The 23,469-nt window shown below is 55.6% G+C and overlaps 1 protein-coding gene and 1 long non-coding RNA gene across 4 annotated transcripts in view; one reads left to right on the forward strand and one right to left on the reverse strand.

Annotated features, from left to right (window-relative positions):
- Positions 1–388: 388 nt before the first annotated feature.
- CNTFR (ciliary neurotrophic factor receptor) overlaps positions 389–23,469 on the forward strand; it is a 38,760-nt gene continuing 15,679 nt past the window's right edge. The window contains exons 1-3 of one of the 3 annotated variants that reach the window (XM_025359555.1): positions 389–447; positions 9,631–9,741; positions 21,683–21,767. In XM_025359555.1, coding sequence (XP_025215340.1) covers positions 21,683–21,767 — 85 coding nt within the window. In that variant the 5' untranslated portion in view covers positions 389–447; positions 9,631–9,741. Of the gene's footprint in view, positions 448–787; positions 965–9,630; positions 9,742–21,682; positions 21,768–23,469 lie in introns of those variants that run through there. The other 2 variants (XM_025359552.1, XM_025359553.1) reach the window with 2 other exon arrangements.
- LOC112608020 lies at positions 7,773–22,662 on the reverse strand. Its single transcript, XR_003115929.1, has 5 exons — positions 22,520–22,662; positions 21,017–21,250; positions 19,316–19,413; positions 10,640–10,741; positions 7,773–8,507 (listed from the first exon to the last, which is right to left on the reverse strand). It is a non-coding gene; the product is annotated as an uncharacterized LOC112608020 (long non-coding RNA).

Raw genomic sequence — 23,469 nt, forward strand, 5'->3', positions numbered from 1 at the left:
GTTCGTCCCCGGTCAAGGAAGCCCTTTTCCCCCGCGCGAGGGGGTGACCGGGAGGGGAGTCGTTGCGGGGGGCAGTAGTAATAGGGGAGGGGCGGAGCCGGCTGGCTTCTTCTGCCCAAAGTGGGGGTTGGGGGTTCTGGCTCGCGTTCCTCTCACGGCGACGCCGGAGGGAGGACCCCGAGAGTTGGCCCGGGGTGTGCCAGGGAGTCGGTGCGAGGCCGTCAGGGCCTGAACGTGCGGGAGTGTGCGCAGGAGAGACCTGGCCAAGACTGAGAGGGAGAGTGAGTGTGAAGGAGCGATCCCGGGGGTGGGTGCGCGCCCAGCCGCCCTAGGGGAGCGGGCGGAGTGGGTGTGTGTGTGCGCGCGCGCGCGTTTGCGAGACCCGCGGCCGGGGCTGCGCGTGAAGCACGGGGACCACAGCCGTCTGGAGGGCGCGCCCGAGAAAGGGTGAACGCGAGGGGGCCACGCGTGCCAGTGCGGGCGAGTATGCCAGCGGGGGGCCAGAGCGCGTGCCAGTGCCGGGCGAGTGGGAGTGGGGGCTCACAGGCCCGCGCAGGGCGAGCGGGCCGCGTGTGCCAGGAGCGAGAGCGTGCCAAGGCGGGGGCGCGCGGGGCCCGTGGCGGGGAGGGGTCGTGGCGCGCGGCCGCGGAGAGACAAGGCAAGAGGGGGAGGGGAGCGAGGGCGCGCGCGGCCGAGCGGGCGCCCGCGGTCACATGGGCGAGGGAAGGAGGGAGGGAGGGAACCCGCGAGGGAGGGAGGAGGATGGGGGGGTTAAAGCCGCCGAGCGCTGAAGAGCCGGTGCAGAGCGGGCGGCGGCGGCAGCGGAGGCGGCGGCTCCAGCCGGCGCGGCGCGAGGCTTGGCGGTGGGATCCGGCGGGCGGTGCTAGCTTCGCGCTCCCTGCCTCGCTCGCTGCCGGGGGCGGTCGGAAGGCGCAGCGCGAAGCCCGGGTAGCCCGAGGGCGCGGTGAGTACCCTGCGGCGGAGTGCGCGCGGCCAGACCCTCAGAGCCCGGACTGACCGACAGACCGTGCGCGCGGGAAGAGTGAGGGGACACCCGTGGGCCTACGGCCGAGGGCGACAGGAAAGTTCACGAGAAACTTTGCCTGCAAACTCGGGGGCGGGGGCGCTGGAGAAGCGAACCCCCACGTCCGGGCGCTCCGGGGGTTGGGCGTGGTGGTGGTGGTGGGGCCGGACTGTCGACTAGAGGGAGGTGGCTCCGGCGGTTTGTCCTAGTGTCCCTGTTCTCCCCACCCCTCAGCTGCACACGCGGGGTCTGGAAAAATTCCTGGGCTTCGGGGGTTCGTAGTGGCCTCTGCATGCCCAAAGGTGGCTTCTTTCTCGGGCAGAAATCTGGACTTCAGAGCGCCCGGGGATACGAACGGACGGTTGCGCGTCTGCCAGTGCATGTGTGTCCGTGTGAATCGGCGCGCGCGCGCGCGTGTGTGTATGCGTGTGTGTGTGTGTCGGTCGGCCTCCTCATGATTTTCTCTTGAGTCCGCCTGGATGTATCTCCATGTAGTGGGTCTCCTCCAGTGTGTCTCTTTGTAAGTCTTCCTGGCTTGTGTGAGTCTGCCTATGGTGTATCCCCAAGTGTCTCTTTGTGAGTCTGCTCGTGTGTGTCTCCTCCAGTGCGGCTCAGTGTGAGCCAGCCTGGGTGTCCCTGTGTTGCTCCGAGTAGTGTATCTCCGCGTGCGTGGGGGCTGGGCCGTGGGGAGGTCACCAGACGGACAGCTCTCCCTCTCGGCTCCTCTTCTCTCCCGAGCCTCTCCACCGTTAGCTCGCTGGCTCCCTTGTCCCCCTCCCCCCTCCAGTAGCTTCAGGCGGGCAGGACTATTTCACGCCTTGTTGAAAATTCAGGATTTTCTTTCTCTTTACGTCTAGTCTGTCTCTTTGAGAAGCGTCTGTGTGTGTCTGTGTGCCTGGCAGCTTGTCTGCAACACTGGGTGTGTGTCTGCATGCCGCTGTAGGAGTGTATCTGTAACATTAGTTGTTCTGCCTGTAATACTTGGTGAATTTGTGTCTGTGTCACTGGGTGTGTTTGTGTGGCTGTGATCACTGAGGTGGTGAGTCTGAAATGCTGGGTGTGTCTGTGCATCTGTAATTGCTGTGTGTCCGAGGGGTCTGCAACACCAGGGGTATTTTTGTGTATGTAACTCTGGGTGTGATGGTGTGTCATTACATGTGTGGGAATGGGGCTTGAACCATTGCATATTCCTAGGGATGTAGGGCTAGCAATGACTTGCGGGCTAGAAGGGCCTAGGTGTCTCAAACTATGCTCCCCTGTCTCCACTGTCACAACCCACACAAATCCTCTTAGCTGGTGCCAGGGGCTGCTGGTCAGCATTGGTGAGATGGAGCTGAGGTTCACACTGTCAGGGCTGATACTCCAACTGAGACCATGAGCCTACACAAAGACTAGGAGTTTAAAGGTCATGCACAGGACTTCTGGGGGCTCTGGAATTCATACTCAGATGCACACTGGGACACTTAACTCCTTCTAGGGTCTAGGGGTTTACATTCATATGGACTCACACTTACATTGTGGGGCTCATATCCAGGGATACACTTCAGTCCTGGAGTTTCCATGTAGACTCACATTGGAACTCTGCTCACACTGGGACCCACACTGGGAGTGTAGGCTCATGCTTAGATTCACGGTCTTATCCTTTAGCTTAGATCTACATTGAGACCTAGAGCTCACACCCAGAATCTCACTGGGGTCCTTGGGCTCACACTGGGGCTCACAGGAAGACACAATTCACGTGTCAGTGACACTGTGTCAGTGACACAGACACAAATTCACCAAGTATTACAGGCAGAACAACTAGTGTTACATATACACTCCTACATTCTGGGACTCCGAGTTGCAGTCAGACTCGCATGGGGAACATGGGGCTCACATTTGTTTATTTTATTTATTTATTTTTTTTTTTGAGACGGAGTCTGGCTCTGTCGCCCAGGCTGGAGTACAGTGGCCGGATCTCAGCTCACTGCAAGCTCCGCCTCCTGGGTTCACGCCATTCTCCTGCCTCAGCCTCCTGAGTAGCTGGGACTACAGGTGCCCGCCACCTCGCCCGGCTAATTTTTTGTATTTTTTAGTAGAGACAGGGTTTCACTGGGTTAGCCAGGATGGTCTCGATCTCCTGACGTCATGATCCGCCCGTCTCGGCCTCCCAGGGGCTCACATTTGAACTCAAGGACTCACTGAGGACACTGGGGTTCATAGTCAGATTCACACTTCCAAGCTGGGGATCACACTGACTCACACGGGGACCCTGGAGCTTACTCAGATTCACACTAGGACCTTTGGGTTCACACTTAGATTCATATGGGGACTTTGGGGGTCAGACCTCCGTGGGTAACCTAGGGCTCACACAGAGACTCATGCCAGGATCTTGGTGACTCCATCAGACTCACGTGAAATCCTGTGACTCACTGAGGTTCCTATTGGGATCTCAGAACTCACATTCAGACTCACACTAGGATTCTGATGTTCACACTTAGACTTACAAGGGCACTTTGGGGCTCACACTCAGACTTAAAAAGGGATACCAGTGCTCACACTCAGACTCCATATGAGTTACCTTAGCTCATGCTCAGAAGCCCTTACGACCAGGGTCTCACACTCAGACTTACACTAGAACTCTAATGCTTATGCTGACTTGTGCAGGAATCCTGAGACTCACAGGCTCACACTTCAGTCCTGGAGCTCACATTCAGACCCACTGGGGTTTACAGTCTGATGCGTGCTGAGACCTGGGCTCATACTCAAACCCATACTTGCATCTTGGAGTTCACACTTAGATGGGACATTAGACTGTGACACTTAAACTCACACTTTCATCCTGGGCTCACATTCAGATCCACACTGAGATTGTGCCATTCACAATTCCAGTGGAACTTAGGACTCATGGTCAGATATGCCCATGCTTTCCTTTGGTTTGTGGTGAGTATTGGGGCACTTGAGGTGAGGAACAGAGACTGCTACAGGATCTGTCTTCTCCAAAGGTGAGGAGGAGAGAGGATACACATTTGGTCACATCCCTCACATGGGTTGTGGGCTAATGGAGGGGAGTGGTGGTAAAGGCTAACCCAGTCAGATTTCCCTGCTTTCCTTCCATAAGGAGACTAGGCACTTGGCAGGAAAATCTGAGTGGATCGTTGGTACAGGAGTGACGTGAACTCTTAGATTCCTCTGTGTGCCATGTCAATGCACACCCATCCCCCTTGAATAGTTTTGGACATCCCTTCTGTAGTAGAGAAGGCCAGGTGGGGGAAATAAGACTCCTGTCCTCCCAAGACATCTTCCCCACCCCATACACACACATCTCAATCATTCTTAGGATGGGAGGGGTGTGAAGATTGGAGGGAGCAGACCTTGGCTCCTGCGACTGCTCCAGGGTATTGAATCTGTGATTGTAGGAGAGATAACAGCCTCAAATCTGTGAGGAGAAGGTAGCTGGAGGAAGAGACGGGATCCGGGATCCCACACTCTCTTCTCTTCTTTGCCCTGGCTGGGGAGGGGTAGGGACCATGTTATGTTGTGTGTGTCCCACAGTGTCTCTGGGATTGCCTGTTGAGCCCTTATCCTGGCTCCAGGGCATGCCTGGGCTTCCCCACTCTGTTCCCCAAAAGAGCAGTAGCCCTGGGGGGCCTAGGTTGCAGCCAGCCCTGGGACTCCAACTCCCCTGGAGACCCTGCCCTGGACTTTGCGTGCTCTGCTGCTATGGACATTAGTGGGTGGGGCTGCCTGAGATATGCTGTCTTCCCCCATGGGAGCCCACACAGTAGGGACATGGCCCTGTGGTCCCTCCCAATACTGAGATGGCTGGGCTGTAACTGCGCCCTGTCCTGAAGGGGACACATGCTCTCCAGCCCCCCTATGGGGGTGGGGGGCTTAGAGGCAAGGCGCCCCTGCTCTGTGCCCCCCCATGGCGAGTTGAAGTGTAAATGAATAGGAAACATATGGAGTGGATTTTCTTTGAAATGCAGATGGGTTGGGGGGGACCATGTGTGCTTGGTTTCGGGGGTCCTAGAGAGCAAGGAGCCTGAGAAGTGAGAACTGACCCCTCCTCTAGACCCACCATTGGGTGGGGGTAGTGGGGGAGACCTCAGCTTTGTAAACTCCTGTGGCCCTGAGTGACCAAACCCACAAGGGCTCTCGGCTTCCTGTGGGGAGGGGCTGGGAAGGCAAGTGGTCCTTGGGGATGGAGAGCACTGAGGTCGTCAATCCCTTTTACCTCTGCAGAGGGCAAAGAGAGTCCCAAAGCACAGAGCTGTGCCTGGTTGGAGGTCACCAGAGCTAGGCACTCTGTGGGTCAAGGGGTGGGAGGAGGAGCTGGAGCAGATGTTGAAGAAGAGTTAGACCCTGCTGCTGTGGGCAGCCAGCTCCCAAAAGCTGGGACTAGAGCTACAGTAGCAGGAACTGAAATTAAACTATGGTAGTGACTTGTATTCAGCTTGAGGGCCCGTCTTGAGTTTAGGAGCAAACTGAAGAGTCCTTAGTCTGTAGGAGGACAGGTTTCTCCAGACCCAGGGCAGTCAGTGTGCCCCACCATATAGCCTACCTGTACTTTCCCCACATGACACTCACCAAGGTTGCATAGTAGTTGCCTGTGAGGTCTGTGTGACTCAAGGACTGGGTCTACCTTGCTCACCCTGTACCTGCCTGCTCTTGGCACAAACCTTGTACACCATAGGAAGGCATTCTTGTGTGAACAGTAATACATCTTTTTCTTTCTCATTGAACCGAATGCTCCCTGTGGGCAGGACCATGTGCCTGACTCCCTGTACAGTGCCTGGCAGGGAATAAGTGCTCAATAAATGTTGAAGCATGAATCACTGAGTGGGACAGATCGTGGGGAGAAGGAAGATTTGTGGTTTGAGATCCAGCATCCCCTGTCCTACACCCCTGTTTGGCTCAAAGGAAGACTGGTTTGCAGGCTAGACTAGAGGAAGGACTTTCCTTCACTCAGGGAAGGAGTGCAGAAGATAGGCCCCTTCCTTGGAAAGGCCTGGACCAGAGGAGGCTGGGGCAGGGTAATCACTCTGATTCTGTGACAGAGGTCAGAGGTCACCCTGCTTCTTCCCAGCCTCAGGATTTTGCAGAAGGTAAGGTCCTTTTTTCCCTATGTGGTGGTGAACATGCCCCTTACCCTCTCTGGGTGTGGGTTTCTTGGACAAGAAGAGATGGGGTCCATTCCCTCAGGGACCCTCTAACTGAGGGAATGGACCCCATCTCTGACCTTCCAAGGCTGAGCTCTGAGCCTGTGTAGCTGTTGTGGGCACCACAGACTGTCTGTATTGGTTATTAATGCCTGTCTGAGAACACGGGGTTCGGATCCTAAAAATACTCTGTCCAGCCAGAGCCCAGGAGTTGCTGGCGTGGGCCAGTGTGGCAGTGGCTGCATCTTGGTCAGATAGAGACAGAGAGGAAGAAACACACCCAGCACCAGGAAAGACTGGGAGAGTGTGTGAATATGGGGAACCTGAGGCAGCACAGGTGAGAGATGCACGACAGAGAGAGCCTTTGTTTTATGTGGAGCAAAGATTTATAAAATTACTGGTGCCAGTTAGTCACATTATGGCAAAATTTAGGGTAATCTGTTATCCTACACTGCAGAGAATTTCCTTCTAAGAGAGTCTGGAGATACATCTGATATCAGAAATAAAAACCAAGTAGTCTGTAGGATTCATTTCAAGACCAGCTTCAGGATGTTCCAAAATAAGAGTGTGGCAAAAAACACAAAGTATTCCCAACTACCCTTTTCTGAGCTACTGCCCTCCTCCTTACCTCTTCAGAGCCCCTCCTTGCAGCCAGAGTCCCAATGAGGGTCTTAAGACTCCCTTTTATAGCCTCCCCCAACTTCTAAATCCCAGGCCTTTGCATAGCCCCTCTATCCAGAAGGGAGCTGCACAGTGGTCCCAAAAAGGCAAGAGGAGCCCAGAGTCAGAGGGAAGATGCCATGTGACGTTGGCCCATGAGCTGACCCTTCTGGGCCCCTCCGTGAAATTGCGGGATGGGGGGCTGGGCCCTGGCCCAGGCCAGGAGAGAAGGCGGTTTTGGCACCCATCCAGGCCCCTGACGTCAGTGACTTTCCAAATAATGGAATCAATATTGGGGGGTGGGGGCAAGCGTGAACCAGGCCCCAACGATTAGAAACAGATCGGCACAACCCCGCAGCTGATTCTGATAGAGCTGCCTTGGAGAGCTTGGGTGGGAGGCCTGGAGGGAGCTGGACCTGTGGGGGTGGAGTTGGGGGGGTACTCAGGAATGGGCAGGCGGAGCCACCTAGTGTCCAGAGCTCTAGGGTATACAAGTGGGCAAAGATTCGGGCTGTCTGGGATTGGAATGATGGGGTGAGGGCCCCTGTCCTGGTCCCTTCCTCCTCTGAGCCTACAGGGTTCTGAGGCTAGGTAGTTTGTGGATGGAGTCTTGGCCAGCGAGTAATAAAGAGTGGGCAAAGGGATTTCATCTCTCTGCATCCCAGATGTGGGCCCCTAGGCCATATTAGGGGTCACAAGTTATACCTATGCAGTAGAAGAGTTCTGAATGAGACCTAAGTAAGATGACTTTTTGCTTGGAAGCAAAGGGCATTAATCCAAGATAGGGAGATGGGTATCCCTCCTTAAATTGGGAGTCTGGCCTCCTCTACCAGCTCACATTCTCTCAGCCTCGTAGAGGACAGCAGGTGAGGATGGAGGGGACCATAGGGTCTATTGGGGGCTGGCCTGGCAGCAGCTGACAAAAAACAGGAAGAAGGGCTAGGGGAGCAGCTGTAATTATGGGGCATTTATTATTAATCAGATGAAATTGCTGGAAGCAGCTGGTGTAATGTACGTAGCAATACAGACTCTGCATGCTCCCCCCACAACACACACACACACACACACACGCACGCCACACACAGCTTGAGCCTTGCTTGCTTTCACAGTCTGTTTCTTGTGAAGGTCAGATGGGTCTATATGTGTCTGTCTGCATACTGGAGTGTATCTGTCCGTGTTTTTTCATGTCAGCCTGCACCCTCCTCTACTCCTATTGTCTCCTTTTCCAGCTATCTCTCTTTCATTCTTTGGCCTAATGTGTCCCTCTCTGTCTCTGGCTTCCCCTCAATCTCCCTCCCTTTGGGCCTGTCTTGGTGTGGCTGTATCTGTCACTATCAACCAGCCTGTCTCTAATACCTTATTTTAGTTTCTGGCTATCTCTCCCTGGTTGGTGATGTCTCTGCATCTCTGGGCAGGATTGGAAGACATGGAATCCCTTTCTCATGGTATGTGTTTAGGCACCTAATCATACCTTTGGCAGATATATCTGGGACCTGTTTTCAGGGGAGCAGTTGGACCCCGAGGATCTCCTGAGGTCTTATAGAAGGTGAGGGGTCTTTTGAATGGCTGGAGTCCATAGAAGCAACAGTAGCTTTCAAGATATCCCTGAGTTCAAGGCCAGCTCCTTTACCAACTACCAGTTGTGTGACTTTGGCCAAGCTGCTTCTCCTCAGTTTCAGGATCTGTAAAACAGAAACAGTATTACCTCCAAAGCTTTTTTTTTTTTTTTTTTTTTTTTTTGAGATAGGGTTTCACTTGATCACCCAGGCTGGAGTGCAGTGGCTCAATCTTGGCTCAATGCAACCTTCACCTCCCAGGCTCAAGCGATCCTCCCACCTCAGCCTCAGGAGTAGCTGGAACCACAGGCACGTGCCACCATGCCTGGCTAATTTTTTGTATTTTTGGTAGAGATGGAGTTTCACTATGTTGCCCAGGCTAGTCTCGAACTCCTAAGCTCAGGTGATCCACCTGCTTCAGCCTCCCAAAGTGCTGACTTTACAGGTGTGAGCCACCATGCCCAGCCTTGAAGCTTGTTTTGATGATTCAGTACCAAAATGTAAATTAAGTACTTATCACAGTGTCTAGGTAACCAAGGACCCTGAACAAGTGATACCTGTTATTATTATTGGGAAAGGCATTGTGCAGGTGGGTGAGAGATCTGCACAGGCAAGTTGATATAGCAGCAAGGTTTTGGAATTAGATATAGACTCAAATCTAGGCTCTGGAACTGATCAGCTCTGTGGTATAGGGCAAGACCTCCTTGAAGCTGAATCTCCTTGGCTATCAAATGGGAAGAACAATAAAACCTACCTCATGGAGAAATCATGAAGATTAAGTAAGATAATGCATATAAAGTGCCAAACACAGTTCCTGGCATATAATAGATGCTCAATAAATCATAGTGGTGATAAGGAAGGGGGTGTTATGATGGTGGTTATTTACACCATGCCTGTGAACCTGTGACTCTAGGATTGTGCATGTGAGGATGCATGTGATATGGAGGTGCCTGTGTGTCTGTGAACTGATTGTATGGGAATTGTGGATTGTCTGCGGGTGTGTATCTCTGTGTTGTATCAGGCCACTGCCTTCTGGTAACCTTTGTGCTTGTGGTTCAGAACCTGAAGTCAGCAAGGGGTGCTAGAAGGGGTCTGTATTACTCTCAACTTTTCTTCTTCCAGATTTTAGCTGCTGCCTGCCTCAGTCTCCCCTTCTCACAGTGGGCCTGTGAGTATGGAATGGCCTCTGAGTTGGACTAAGGCCTGTGGCTCCTCTGTGACCTCTGATTTATGCCCTTTGCCCTTCTAGACTCTAGCCTTGTCACCTCATCTTGCCCCCTTGGTTTTGGAAGTCCTGAAGAGTTGGTCTGGAGGAGGAGGAGGACATTGATGTGCTTGGTGTTTGGCCAGTGGTGAAGAGGTAGGTGCCGGGGCCCAGGTGGGGCAGGTCAGTCTCAGGGAATCAGGCAGGTGTAGTGGGGCTGTACGTCTAGGGGACATGAGTGGAGGAGGACCTGAGATTCCTTCCTCTCTTCCCTGTCCTTTCTTTTTCCAGAGGTTTTGGGCTCAGCCTGGCTGAGGCTTTTCATGCTCTCATAATAGGCCTAGAAAGGGAAGAGACTTATCTATTGTCACACAGGCAAGGGCAACACCAGGTTAGGAAACTGGGTTCTATACTAAGGGGGAGCTGAGTCCCAGATATGGGAGTATGTTTCTGTTTCAGTGTCCTCAGGTTTCCTCTCTGCCCCTCCAAACATCTCTCTGGCTTGATTGGAGGAGCAGGTAGGCTTTAAAAAGATGGGATGGGAGGTTAGAAAGTCCAGAATCTTCTGAGGCCAGCTGTGGGGCCGAGCCTGACTCTCCCTGTCTCTCATTCAGGCCAGGCAAGGCCCCTGGATTGGCAGCTTGGGGGTGGGGGCATCCAAGGAATCAAGGCACTGGAGCGGAACGGAAGGGCCTATTGTCCAAAACCCGCCAGAGGCCCACAAAGGCCGACCGGGCTTTTCATCTCAGCTCCCAAACAGACTGGCCATTTTCCTGGCTGGGGGCTGAGGGGGGACTAACCCTTCACAACTAGGACCAGGGTGTTGTTGAGGGTGGAGTGCGGGTACCCCAGGCTGACACATAAAAGGAGCTTAAGATGGAGCTGGGGCCCAGGAGAAGAGGAAGGGAGGCCTGGTAAGGCTGTAGGGAGTTAAGCTTTTCACCCCACTGTTCCCAGAGGACCCAAGGACATGGGGTATGTATCTGATAGTTCAGAGTAGGATGGGGCTAGGAGATGGATGTACAGAATAAAAGATAATATTTATGGGGGGTACCTTGGGAGGAGTCTAATGGCTTACATGGAAAGTGGGCTACTGGGCCGCAAGGGCACATAATCCTCTGCAAACTGGGAACACCTTAGGGAACCGGGATGGGAGCTGGAGAAGAGAAGGATAGTGGTCGGGGAAAGAATGGGCTCCCTGCAGCAAGAAGAACTGAAGCCAGACAGCAGGAGGGACTTCCTGCCAGTGAACAGTAGCTCAGATGCCCTGACCCTCTTCCTGGGGATCTCAGAGGATTGCCTCAGCGAGCAGGGGAGCTGGAGAACACCCCAGGGGCTCAGGCTGAGGCAGCTTCTGTGGGGGCCAAGGAGGAGCAGGAGGCCAGAGAGGGAGGACTTGGCAGTTCTGTTCACCCTCCCCCAGCCAGCACCTCCAGCACCATTTTAAAAACAGCTTTTTAATTTAACAAAGTGGATGAAAAACTGTTTTCGGAAATAAAGAATATCTGCTGTCTCCCAGGCTAGCACACAGCCCTTGTGGAGAGCCTCTCTCTGGGTTTCTCCCCGCTGCCCATGGTTCCTTTCCTCCCTGTCTCTCTTTTTGTTTGTTTGTTTCTGCTCCTCAGGCCCCCAGCTTCCTTTGGCCTCCCATCACCCTTTCTCTCTCCATCACCCTCTCTCTCTCCATCTCAGCCTCCGTGGGAGCCTCACCCTCAGTGTCTTATCTCGATGGTATCTCTGCATTTCCTTCTGTCTCTCCTCTCCCAGTCTCTCTCTTCTAGGGCCCATCTCTCTTTCCTGATTTGTCTCTGTCTCCCAGCCTGTCTCAATCTCTGTCTCTCCACCCCCCTCCTTCTCCCCCAACCCCAGCTCTAAATGGGTCTATTTAAAACGCCCGACGCTGCCAAGTCAGAAAAGCGTCTCCTGATAAAGCGCATTAGGCAGAGGGAGGGAGGAGGGGGAGGAGGGAGCGGCGGGCGGAGGGATTGATCCAAGCCCGTAACCCCATTAATCAGGCAGCGTGGATCCCCCTCCCTCCCCCATTCCTGCCCCTTTTGAGCTAAAAGCCCCTTAAATATTTATCACCCCTCCCCCACGGGGGCGAAGGGAGGGGTGTACGGCCCTTGGTGTGAGCATCCCGAGCTGTCTGGTGCCCCCGACCCCATGTGCGTGTGCACGTGTGCGTGTGCTCATGTGTATATGTACGGGTGTGCACACCTGACAAGCCCAGGGTCTAGCGACCAACCTGCCCCTCACCCTCTGAGCAGCCTGGTCCCTCCCTGGAGACCCTAGGAGTTGCCCTGCTCCTGCCCCTTCTGAAGGGGGATGTGGGGTCCTCATCCCAAATACAGAAGGTCACTGGAGCACGGGTGGCATTGCACTGTCATTCCCAGAGGGCAGGATGGTGAGCCTGAGGTTCAGTTTCCAGATTCCCCCAAATTCCCAGCTCTGGAAGTAACTTGGGGAATAGAGTTGGGGCCCCATACTTCTAAAGTAAGCAACTTGGAAGGCTGGCTGAAGTTCCTGCTTTATCCTCAGAGGGCAGGACTAGGACCTGGAATAGGACCTGGGGGTAGGCTGGGAACCTCCCGTGCCCTAAAAAATGCGGGAAAGTGAGCTGGGCCTTGGGAGGGAGCGGTCACCCCGGGAGGAGGAAGGTAGCCCGGAGCTGGGGCCGGGTCCCACATCTCTCACCGCTTGCTGATAGCCCCAGGCTGCAGAGGTCAGCCCTGAGACCGGCAGTGGTCTGCCCGAGTTGGCCTGCGGCAACTTCTCCTTGGCCGGGGAAGGGAGGCCCCGGCCGCCCCTGGGTGTGGAGTGGGGCCTGGACCGGAGCGGGGAGGGTCCCTTCTGCCTCCCCTCCCCCAGCATCAAGTGCCACATCTCCTCCTGACTCAGACAATTAGATTCAAAGGATGACCTCACTGCATGCCGTCCCTCACTCTCCCTCCGCTAGCTCGCTTGCTCGTTCGCTTGCAGCGCGCTCCTTCCTCCCCTCCTCCCGGCCCGCTTGCCTGGTCGCTCACTCGGGGCTCGGCCCTCGTCGCTCACCGCGTGGCCCGGCCCCTCGCCCACCCGCCCGCCTGGACCACTGTGGGGGCTGCTCCTGCCTCCCGGGTCGTTGCGGCTGCCCGGGCCCCAGCCCCGCAGACCCGATGCCCGCAGGCGGGCAGGCGGACCCATGGAGCGCCGGAGGCACCGACGGGGCGCCTGCGTGGGGACCCAGGTCAGTGGCCGCAGGGCCGGAGGACTTGTCACCCCCACCGCCGCGACGCCCCCGCCCCGCGCCCCCCCGCCAGCCCGCCCCGCCCGCCTCGGCGCTTCCCGCTCCTTTCTCGGCCCCCGCCCCCCGCGGCTGCTCCGCGCGCTCCCCCTGCCAAGCTGTCTCTCTTCTCTTCTCTTTCTCTCCCCCCAGCCCCCCTGCCTCTGCAGCCGGTGGGAGGGACTGGGACTTCCTGAGGTCCCAGGGATGGGGCCGGGGCCCATTGGCTGCAATCGGACCAGGCCTCTGAGAGGGGAGGGGGCTCTGGCTGTGTCCATCGGCCTGGGGGAGGGGACCACCGCCTGAGTGGAAGGGGGGCTATAGAGAGAGAGGCCCAGGGTGTGGGGGTGACATCTAGACAGAGGGGATGAGCTCTTGATATCTTTCTTTTCTCACATCCTGTGGGCCTCTTGCCTGGTTTGATTTGATCCCCGAAGCCTGGCTTCATTTGTCCACACCTCCTAGCTAACTTTAGTCCCCACTGCCTGGTTTCATTTGGCTCCCACCACCTACCTTCTTTGGGGCCCTGTCACCTGATTTCCTTACACTCTGCTGCCTGGTTTCTTTTGTCCCCACTGCCCGCTTCCCTGAAGTCCCTATCACCTGGCTTTATGGCATTACCCCTGCCTGGTTTCTTTAGGTCCTGCCTGGCTTCCATGGAGTCAAGTCAGGCTCCTTTTAGGATGGAGGCATCAGGGCCCCAGCTACACCTGGAGTGGCAAGTGGCAAGGATGTCCGCAGCATTGCTGATCTTTCCTGGGCTGGGGCCTGGCCAGCACAGCCTGGATTCCATTCTGCCTGGACAGCGACTCCGCATCTACTCCTCCAGTGATGGGGGCGGGGCTGCAGGGTCCAAGGACACCTTAGGACTCTCCTCCTCAGTGGTTAGTTAGAGGAGCACCCGCTCGCTCTGCCTGCTGCCCCCCCCCATGCTGGGCATCTGCCCTACCTCTCTGTGGGCTGCCAGTGATGCCAGGGCTTTGGTGGGGGCTGGGGGGCTGGAGTGGAGGTCCCATCTCCTTCTCCTCTCCTGCTTCTTCTGCAGCCAGGCCAGACATCTGGGTGCCCGCTAGACAGTTATGGGCATATAGAGGTTTTGAAGAGGCCTTGGGATCACACAGCAGATAGCTAGGCTGAGAGCTGCTGCTGATCCTCATCGTGGCAAAGAGAGGGTCATGAGGGGAGGCAGCAAGGGCCTGGGGAGTTGGCTGGTTTCTGGGCCTTTCTGGCTCTTGCTGATTCCAGTGCCAACATCTGTCTCCCCGAGGTACTTCCTTCACCTCTCCTATATGGAGAGGATCTCCCTTCATCCCCTAATGCTGTTGAAAGTAGGGTTTGGGGAAGAAGGAGCTGCCTGGGGAATAATCGTCTATTTAGGGACCAACAAAGTATTTCCTTTCCTTTTCTTTCCTGCCCTAGGCCACCCTAGGCTTTCTCTCCCTCCCCTCAGGCACAACTAGGCAGCCTGAGGTCCTGGCACAGTGTGGCTGTTCAGGGTGTGTATGTGGGTGTTTCCCATTGCTGGTGTCGGGGCGTGAGGGGCCAAGGGCGACTGGGGGCCCTGAGCTTCTGGAGGTGTACAATGGTGTCTGTGTGGAAGGTTGACTGTTTGGAGTGTGTGATGGTATCCATATGTGAGACCATGGCTGTGTGAGGGAGTCTGTGTGTGTGAGTGTGACTGTAATGTGTGTGTGCACGCACACCAGCATGTACGGGGCTGTGGGAGTGGGTATCCATGTGGGAGGCCCTGATGTGTGGCCACAATGGTAGGCTCTGAATGCCAGTGTCTGCAAAAGGCTGCCTGGGTGTGTCCGTGAAGCTCTGGTCCTGTGTGTCTGAGGAGGCAGGGGCTTTGAGAGCTCTGCCGGGTGTAATGAGAACCCAAGTGTGTGCTCTATCTTAGGATGAAGTGAGCACTAGGCGCTGTGTGGCCTGAGTGGCTGGTGTGTGTGTGAGCATGTGTGTGCGCGTACTCACGCCTGTGTTTACCCATCAGGAACAGATTGCTCTGGCTTCCTCACTGTGAGGAGGGGAGGAAAGGGGAGGAAGGATGGCTTGGTCTTGCCCAGCAGACCAGAAGGCTCCTCAGAAGTAGCGTGCATGGTGCACGTGCACGTTAGGGGGCAGAGAGAACAGAACACAGAAGACATTCGAAGCTTCTTTTCCCCCCACCCAACTCTGGCTCTGTCAGAATGACTAGCTTCAGGTTTTTTTTGTTGCAAGCCAATGCATCACATGCACTGCTGCCCCCACCCCCCAGTGTGTGTGTGTGTGTGTGTGTGTGTGTGTGTGTGTGTGTGTGAGCTTGCATGCCTGGACCTCTGTGTATGGATTCAAGGGTGTGTCTGTACTATAGCAGTGATGGGTCCAGGGGTGGGTGTGGTAGGAGATGCTGAGGCAAATAGGTCTTTGTCCCAGTCTCCAACTCTGGAAAGCCATTCTATCCATCCTTGTCTCCATGGGGGGCCCTGCCTTGCAGCCTCCTTCCTGTCCCTGGCATCCACTTCGGGCCTTTCCCTACCCCATCCCCCCTGCTAAGGGAAGTCTTAGTCAACCCTATTGCTCTGCCCATCCCCTGCCTTTCATGGAGTTCTTCCAGCTGTCTAACATGCTGCAGCATTCTGTCCCTCCAAGAAGAGCAGCACTCCGCTCCCCACAGACTTAACCTGACTGGAGTGTGTGCCTTTCCTGGGTGGAGGGGGCCTCCTGATTCTTGTGGAATCCAGAAGAGACTGGACTGGGGTTGGGGGCTGGGGGATTTGGCACCAGTGCCTCAGGTTCTGTGAAGCTCTCCAGAGCCTATGTATCCAAAGGGAGGATATGAACTTATCTGCCCCTTCCTCTTCTCCATTCAAGAGGAAGGGGGCTGGACCAGATGACTTCTGAGGGTAAAAGCCCAGGCCTTCTGCATCTAAAGGGCTACTTAAGCACAGGCCTGCATGTATGTGCATATACAAGCCCATGCCCAGGTCACCAGGCAGCACGCAGGGCTCCAAGTGGGCCTTCACATGTGGGCACAGGCTGGTGACAGATTCCCATCTCCCCAGGATGCCTCCCCATCTGCCCAGCCAGGCCCATCATGGGAGGGCCCCAGGCTCCCCCAACAACACGCCCGCACACACGTGCAGCAGGGCACGCACATGCTGATCTCAGGGTCCCTACGGTGCAAAAGGCTGGGAGTGGGGGTTTTGAGCACTCAGAGTCCAGGCCGCTGCCAAAATCCATCGGAATCTTGTCCCCCCCAGGCCTCCATCTCCGGCTGTGGAGGTCACAACAGCAGGTGCGGATACCCACCCCCCCAACTCACTCAATTGGGCCGCCTCCTTTTCCACAGCCTCAGCCAGCGTTGAGAGCTGGGGGACCACTCCCCCTGCCTCCCTCCTGGCCCCCTCCTACTGGTGCTTGGCTTATCCTGCCCCCTTCTAAGGAGGAGGACGGGGCCTAAGCTTGGGTAGGGTCCTTTCCCCTGAGGACTGAGGCTTGCCCCTGGTGTGGGTGGGGACATGGTAGCCCAGGAGGAGGTAAATTTTGAATCCTGAAACCCAGGCACAGCTTGGAGCCCTATGCCACTTGGGGTGGGGTCTCTGAGAGAGCTGAGAGGAGAGGCAGGTCTGGATTCAGAGAGGAGGGAAAAGAGAAGGGGCTAGAGACCAGAGATTCAGAGACAGGAGGGAGAAACACCATAGGGAGTGGGAGCCTACCCGCCCATGGCCAGCTAGCCCCAGCCCACAAGCTGGCCCCTGACCTAGGCCCGCCCCTCCCTGGCTGGGGGCTTGCTGGGCCAGCTGCCAAGGGCCAGGCCTCCCTCCTCGGCCTGGTCCCCCCACCCCCCAAGCCTCTGGACCGCTCAGGCCTCTGCCCCCGCCCCCACCGCCCACGCTGTCCAGGCTGCCTAGGCCTGGTGGGATCTGGGGGCCTCCCAGCCTCAGCCCCTCCTCCCCATCCTGGAGCTTCCCGCCTGCCCTGACTGTCTCTTCCAGGCTCTCCCTCAGCCAGTACTGTTCCTCCCTGCCCACCATGTCCTTGTCCCTGTCTTTGCCCCCGCTCTGTCTCTCATTTCCTTCTCCAAGTCTATGTATCTCTCTTTCTCCGCTCCAACGTAATTCCTCTGCAGGTCTGAGGCTTCTAGAGTCCCCAGGCGTTTGAATCAGTGAGTCCATGCTGTGTCCTGTGTTCTTGCCTCATTCCTGAGATAGGTCCTCTAGGCTGCTGTGGGGAGAGGTGAAGGAGATGAGGCCCCAGGATAAAAGGTGCCTTTTCCCCTCACTGTGGGATTCTGGAGTCTGGGCTATGGGAGTCAGGGGACTGGAAGCTGTGGGGAGTCCCCTCTGCTCTTTGCTGGGCCAGATGCCCTTATCAGATGGATGTTCTGAACCCACCCTGATCCCTGGCAATGGAGGGAGTCCATCTGGTGACCTTCTCTGGATTTCAATTCCCTGCCTCAGAGATGGAACAATAACCTTGCTTTGAGGTCACTTGTTTTGAGGCCTCCCTGATCGTTCATTGTCCAGGCAAGACTGAGCCTACCTGACCCTCAGCATGCCCACAGCAACCCAAACCCTGAAGTTCATAACACACTATTACAGATCAACACGCACACACAATTATAGCTGAAACGCAGTTAGTGGTGCTCATTATCCCCCACCCTGACCTGATGGTGGCAGGACTTCCCCAGGGTTGGCCTTCTACAATCTAAACTGCTGTCTGTGATTCTGCAGGGATAAATAGAGGCTTTCCAAAACTCACCTCCTTTCCCCAGGTTCTACCCTGAGCTAGGCATGGGGTGAGGAGAGGGGCACAGGGCAACTGGAACATTGCTGGGACTGGCAAGACGGTTCTTGGGTCTTGGGTCCTAAGCCAGATTCTTAAACTGGGTAATAGAGGTTCCTGACCTGGAGTCTGTCATAGTGTCTGTCAGTGTTACTGATGGCGGCTGTCAGACTCCAGGGGTGCCAGTATTACTGTGGACTAGTATCATTCTGTGAGACTGTTACTGAGTCCATCAGCATCGCTGTGTCACTATGTTGATGTCACCGTCAGTGTTACTCTATGTGACGGAGTCTCATTGCATCTTTGATTCTGAGGCTACTGTCACTGTGACTGTGTCATTGTCAACTGGTATCATTGCCCTGTTTGTTGGTGTCAATGTATGTGACTGTCACTCACTGCATTATTGTCATTGTGGTGACTGTCAACATCCCTGTGTGTCATTGTCAATGGTACAACTGTGTCATTTTCAATGGGCGTTGTTATCATTGTGTAATGGTGTCTTTGTGCCACAGCAGGACAATGGCAGTAATTTGGGACCCCAGAATTTGACTCTTAATGTGTTACCTGTGTGGGAGTAATGATGACACTGGGGTTCTTTGCTGGGATAGGTGCAGGGACCCTTGTGCTGACAAGGGATTCAGGGGCTTCTGGGCGCTGGGCTCCTTTCTTGCTTACGGGGTACCCCCTCTGTTCCCTCCTCATTCTGGGGCTGACCTCTTCAAGGGGCTGATAGGAAGCCTGGGCCAGTTTGCATAGCCCTTATCTGGGGCTCTATGGGATTCATCCTGCAGATCTATCCCAGAGCCATAGGGTGTGGACTTGGAAAATTCTCAGGAAAGATGCTCTTTACCCTGGGATGGGTGGCCTGGAATGAGCCAAGGCAGGATGGAGGTGTGTCCTGGATGCCTCTGGCCTCAACCTCCGACCTGGGCAGTGGGCCCAGTTGGGAGTCTGAGGAAAGGGGGAAGTGACACTGGCCTGGGGCTTTCTGGATCTGCAGGGCAGGGGCATGGATGGGGTTTCACCCTTGTCCCCTAGGGGCTGGGGTCCTGGATCCCCAGAAAGAATCCTTCCAGCCTCCAGGAGGGCCCTGCTCTTGCCTCACATAACATTGACCACCATCCCATCCTCCTTTGTGCTAGAGGAGCTGGGCAGGCTACGGAGATGCTCTAGGGTGGGCAGAGACCCCTCCCAGGGGTCTCCTCCCTTCTCTCTGGATCTGTCCCTCTGCCCTTGAGTCTCTGCCCATCTCCTATGTGCCCCATCTTTCCCCCTGCGTCTCTCCTATCTCAGCCTCTCCTTGTCCCTCTGGGTCTCCACTCAGAGCTCCTTCTCTCTCCCTGCCTCTTGTTTCCCCTCCCTGAGTCTCTCCCTTTTCTGGGTGCCCCCAACCCTGCAGTGTCTGTCTTGGCACCCCACCCCCACTCTGCAGCACTGACTCTCAGCAGCACCCGTCTCCCGTGGCTGCAGCCCTGTTGGCCCAGGGCCCGGCCCTTACAGTAACTCATCGGGCTGATGGAGGCGACTTTGATGAAGAGGCCACCCCTCCCCCTGTGGGGGCCTGAGTGTGTGTGTGTGAGTGTGTGTGCGTGTGCACGCATGCACGTGGGAGTGTGTGCTTGTGTGGACCAGGAGGGAGCTGGGAGTAGAGGCCATCCGTTCCTCCTCTCCCTGAACACTCCCATCCTTGGATCTAACCTCAGCCGCTCTGCCTGCTCTTCTGCCTGCCCATGCCCTGGTTCCTGCTCCCATGTGGTGGGCAGTGGGCCTGGGACCAAGGCAGAGGATCTTCCTGGCTGTGAGGAGAAAGACATGGACAGATGGCAGAGGCAGTGGGGGAAGGTCTGAGGGCGACTGGCCAGGGCTGAGGTCAGGGAACCAGGTAGGCCTCTGGCTGCTGGTCTCTTTTTCTCTCTCACACCACCTCTGAATTCAGGCAGCCCTGGATTCTTTTCCTGGCTCCACCGCTTGCTGACTGTAACTTCGGCCATTGTCTTAACCTCCTAGGCCTGAGGAGTAGCTGAAGAGTGCGGAGGGGCTGAGGGTCAGAAGGAGCCAGGCCAGATGGTAGCTAAGGCTCCAGGAGTCACTGATGTGCAGAGAGTAGCTGGGGCCACTTGGGACACAGAAAGATTTGCTGTGCCAGGGAGGGGCAGTCAGGGCACCTGTGGCTGTGACAGGGAGGACAGGAAAAGCAGGCTCAGAGGAGAGGACTTCCCTGGAGAAGGTCAAGGGTAGCAAAAGGCAGGCAGGAGCCCTCTCCCACAGGAAGCCCCAGGAAGTCTGTTGCTCTCCAACCTCTCCACAGCTGCTTCAGGCTGATACCCACATTTGTCTCTGCTATGCTACGTCTACACCGTCTGGAGCTGAGTCTCTGGCACTTTCTTGGGGTGTATCTGGCACTGCGTCTCTGTCAGTTTCTCTGGCTGTGTGTCTGGCTGTTTCTCTGGCCGTCTTTCTAACGGTGTCTCTGGCAGTGTGTCTGACTGTGTGTCTGACGGTGTCTCTGGCAGTGTTTGGAGTGGTGTGGATACTTCCTGACTGAGCATCTGGCTGTGGCTCTGGCTCTTTTCTTGAGCTGTTTTTCTGGGTGTATGCCTGTTTGTGTCTATCAGTTTCTCTGGTATTTCTCTGCTTGTGTGTCAGACGGTTTCTCTGGCACTGTTTCTGACAGTGTCTTAGCTCTCTGGCTTTGTCGCCGACAGCTTCACTGCCTGTGCTCCTTGCCTGTCCTTCGGCACTGTGTTTGCCTGGGTCTAGCTGAGTCCTTTCCAGTGTTTCTGGCGGGTCCTTTGATTGAGTCATTGTTCTCTGACCACCTCTTTGGCTGGCTATCTGGTTTCATCTACCTGTCTCTTTGGCTTTGTCTGATGGTCCTTCTAACAGTCTCTGGTGTATCTTCCACTATGTGTGGAGCTGTTTCTTTGGGGTCCTGTCTGGTGGTGTGGGGCAGTGTCCCTGGCCAGCATCTTTGCTGTGTGGCTGGCTGGAATCAGAGGGTGGCCCTGGTTGAGTGTCTGGTAGCATCCCTCAGTGTTTCTCTGGATCTTTGCTTCTGTGTGGTTGATAGTTCTCTCTCCTCAGACTGAAGGTGGGGGGTGGGGGGGCGGTTGTTACATTTGTGGCCCATTCTGCAGGAAATAATTATTTCCCTGCCATCAAGTGTAGATGTGTGCTGGGGGAGGGGAAGAGAATAGTTGGACTCATCTCAGGAAGCAGGACATCAGGTTGGGGGGCACTAGATCCATCTGGCTTCTGGGGCCATGTCCTGAGTGCATCCTGTGTACTTGCATGGGTGCATGTGGACACTGATGCACACCTACTGGGCTGGGGTTCCCAGGCTCCTAGGGGCACATGGCTGGGGTCAAGGGTGGGCCAGGGTCCCTGACAAGGACTTACATATTAAAATCCTTCATTTTCTCTTGAGCATTGGTGTACAATTACGGAAAAGTCACATCTGACCTGGGTCATGTCCCGCTACCCTGACTCGACTGCTCTGAGCTTCCCAGGGCCCAGTGGCAAGGCTCGCCGCAGGGGTGTTGGGGACAGATGACGGATCTGAGCGGCTCTGGAGCATCCAGGTTTCAGGCTATCTCCCCAGGAGCACAACAGGGGGCTTCCATTCAAAGCAATCTGGAGAAGTATAGACCTCCAATTAAATTAGAACATTACCCTTTCAGTTTACGGTGTTTATAGCAAATTAGCTAACCTCACCAGTAAAGTTATTTATTTTTTTTTTTTAGAAAAATGGCCCTGGCATTACCAGTATTCTATAACTCATTTGCGGTTGACAACGCTGTGTAGCCAGCAGTCTTATCGAACAGCAAACCACCATAGGTTGCCTTCTACCATCTTAGCAAACCTTTGCCTACAGATGCCAATAATGTTGCTTTCTATTGCCTGAAAGAAGATCTTGAGCCCCATTAAGAAGGGCATTTTGGGGTCAAGATGCCCTTGCCCTAGGGCTGGGATTTCCCAGTCTTGCCTAAGAACAGGAGGGGCTCCCCAGGACAGTCCTGCCTGGGCTGATGCTGTCTCCTCCCCCACCCTGGTTTCTCCCAACAGATGGCTGCTCCTGTCCCGTGGGCCTGCTGTGCTGTGCTTGCTGCTGCCGCTGCAGTTGTCTACACCCAGAGACACAGTCCACAGGGTGAGTGCTCACGGGAGCCGCCTGCTGACCCCCGTCTCAGAGCTGGACATGGACCCTCACTGGCATAGCTGCATCCTGACAGCACTCAAGAGTCACACACTGGCATTGTCACACATGACCACCCAGAGGGACATGGAGTCATGTGACACTGATATGCACAGTCCTCCACAGTCACACCTGGGTGGTCAAATGCTGACAGTGTCTCTGGCTTGAGGTGATCTGTCTTCTTACTAGGGTGGCATAGAGTACAGGCAGGTGGGATGGGAATTGGTGGGGGAGGCTGGGGCAGGACCTGTGTATTGTATCTGGGTGAAAGGGGATCTCTCAGAGATTTGTGGGGGTGCAGTTGGAGGCACTGATTGGAGACAGTGGGCAAGACTGCAGGTCACCTTCTACCCTCAGCTTCATCCCAGAGGGAGGATAGGGACAGAGAAGGTGGACTGACTGAGAACAAGATGAGGGGACAGGGTAACATGCAGGAGAGAGCTAGTGCACTAAGGAAGGGACAGGTTAGTCAGCTGGGATGGCCACACGGGGGAGAGCTCAGGGCTCAGCCATTGGCAGCCTCCCTGCCCTCCCTCTACCTATTTCTCCAGTGAGGGGCAAGGCCTGCCCACAGCCCACAGGACAAGGAACCGTGTCCCTGCGGGGAGAAACAGGGGCCCTCTTAACTTGACCTCCTGCCCCTCTACTGCACTTGAGGCAGCACCTCAAACAGCAACATCAGCTGAGGGTCTGAACTCAAAACTCACCTCGAACAAGGCTCCCTAAGCTCCCTGCCTGCATGATTCCCACCTCATACTCTGTGTCAGTCGGGTTGGGTAAAAGCAGAGAGGGTGAAGGCCTCTCCAGGAACTAGGCATGGAGCAGACCCTGGTGGCTGGGCTCTGCCACCCTCAAGGCTGTGAGTAGTGAGTCAAGGCTTCTATGGCCTCTTCTTTATGAGATCAACAGTGAGACCCAGAGAGATCCTGGCCACCCCCAGGGGCATTGACTGGGCGTCTCTAGGGCCTGCCAGTGGTCTCTACCTTGTGCCCCCATGGTCCTGGACATAAGGCCACCTGTCTGAGAGTGTGAGATTGTGTTCTTGTGAGGGTGAGAGCGTGTCCCTGTTTGAGTGCATTTCTCTCTGTGGCTGTATTCTTGTGGGCTGTTCCTCACGTGTGACACTGTCTCTCTGTGTCACATTGCCTGTCTGCATGCCCTTTGTGGGCTGTATCCTTGCGTTTGAGACTGTACTCCACATGTAATTGTATCTCTCTATCTCTCTTCATGTGTTTGTATTAAACTGTCTCCCTGTGTCCCCGGGGGGAACTGCTGTGCCTCCGGGTGATGGTGCCCTTCTTGTATGTGTACGTGTGATCTCGTATCAGGTGTCACCATCCCTGAAGTGAGACAGTGTCCCTGTGTGACTGTGAACTTGTGACTGTGGCCTTGTGGATGACTGTCCTGCATGTCCTTCTTCTTTAGGGGTGACTGCCCTTGTTCCTGTGTATGTGGCAAAGTGAAGTTGCTTTAGGATGCCTGGGGGGACTGTTTCTGGCATGTGGTCCCCCTGTGAGGCTGTGTGTGCAGGTGTGAGGGAGCCGTCAGCTCTGTCCCTCTGTGTTCTCCATGTCCATGACCTCATCCTGTCTCTGTCTCTCATCCTGGCTTCTAACAACCTTTTCACAGCTGATTCCTTTGGAGCATTTGTCACCGC

This window comes from Theropithecus gelada, chromosome 15, assembly GCF_003255815.1.
Source record: "Theropithecus gelada isolate Dixy chromosome 15, Tgel_1.0, whole genome shotgun sequence".
Taxonomy (NCBI): Eukaryota; Metazoa; Chordata; class Mammalia; order Primates; family Cercopithecidae; genus Theropithecus; species Theropithecus gelada.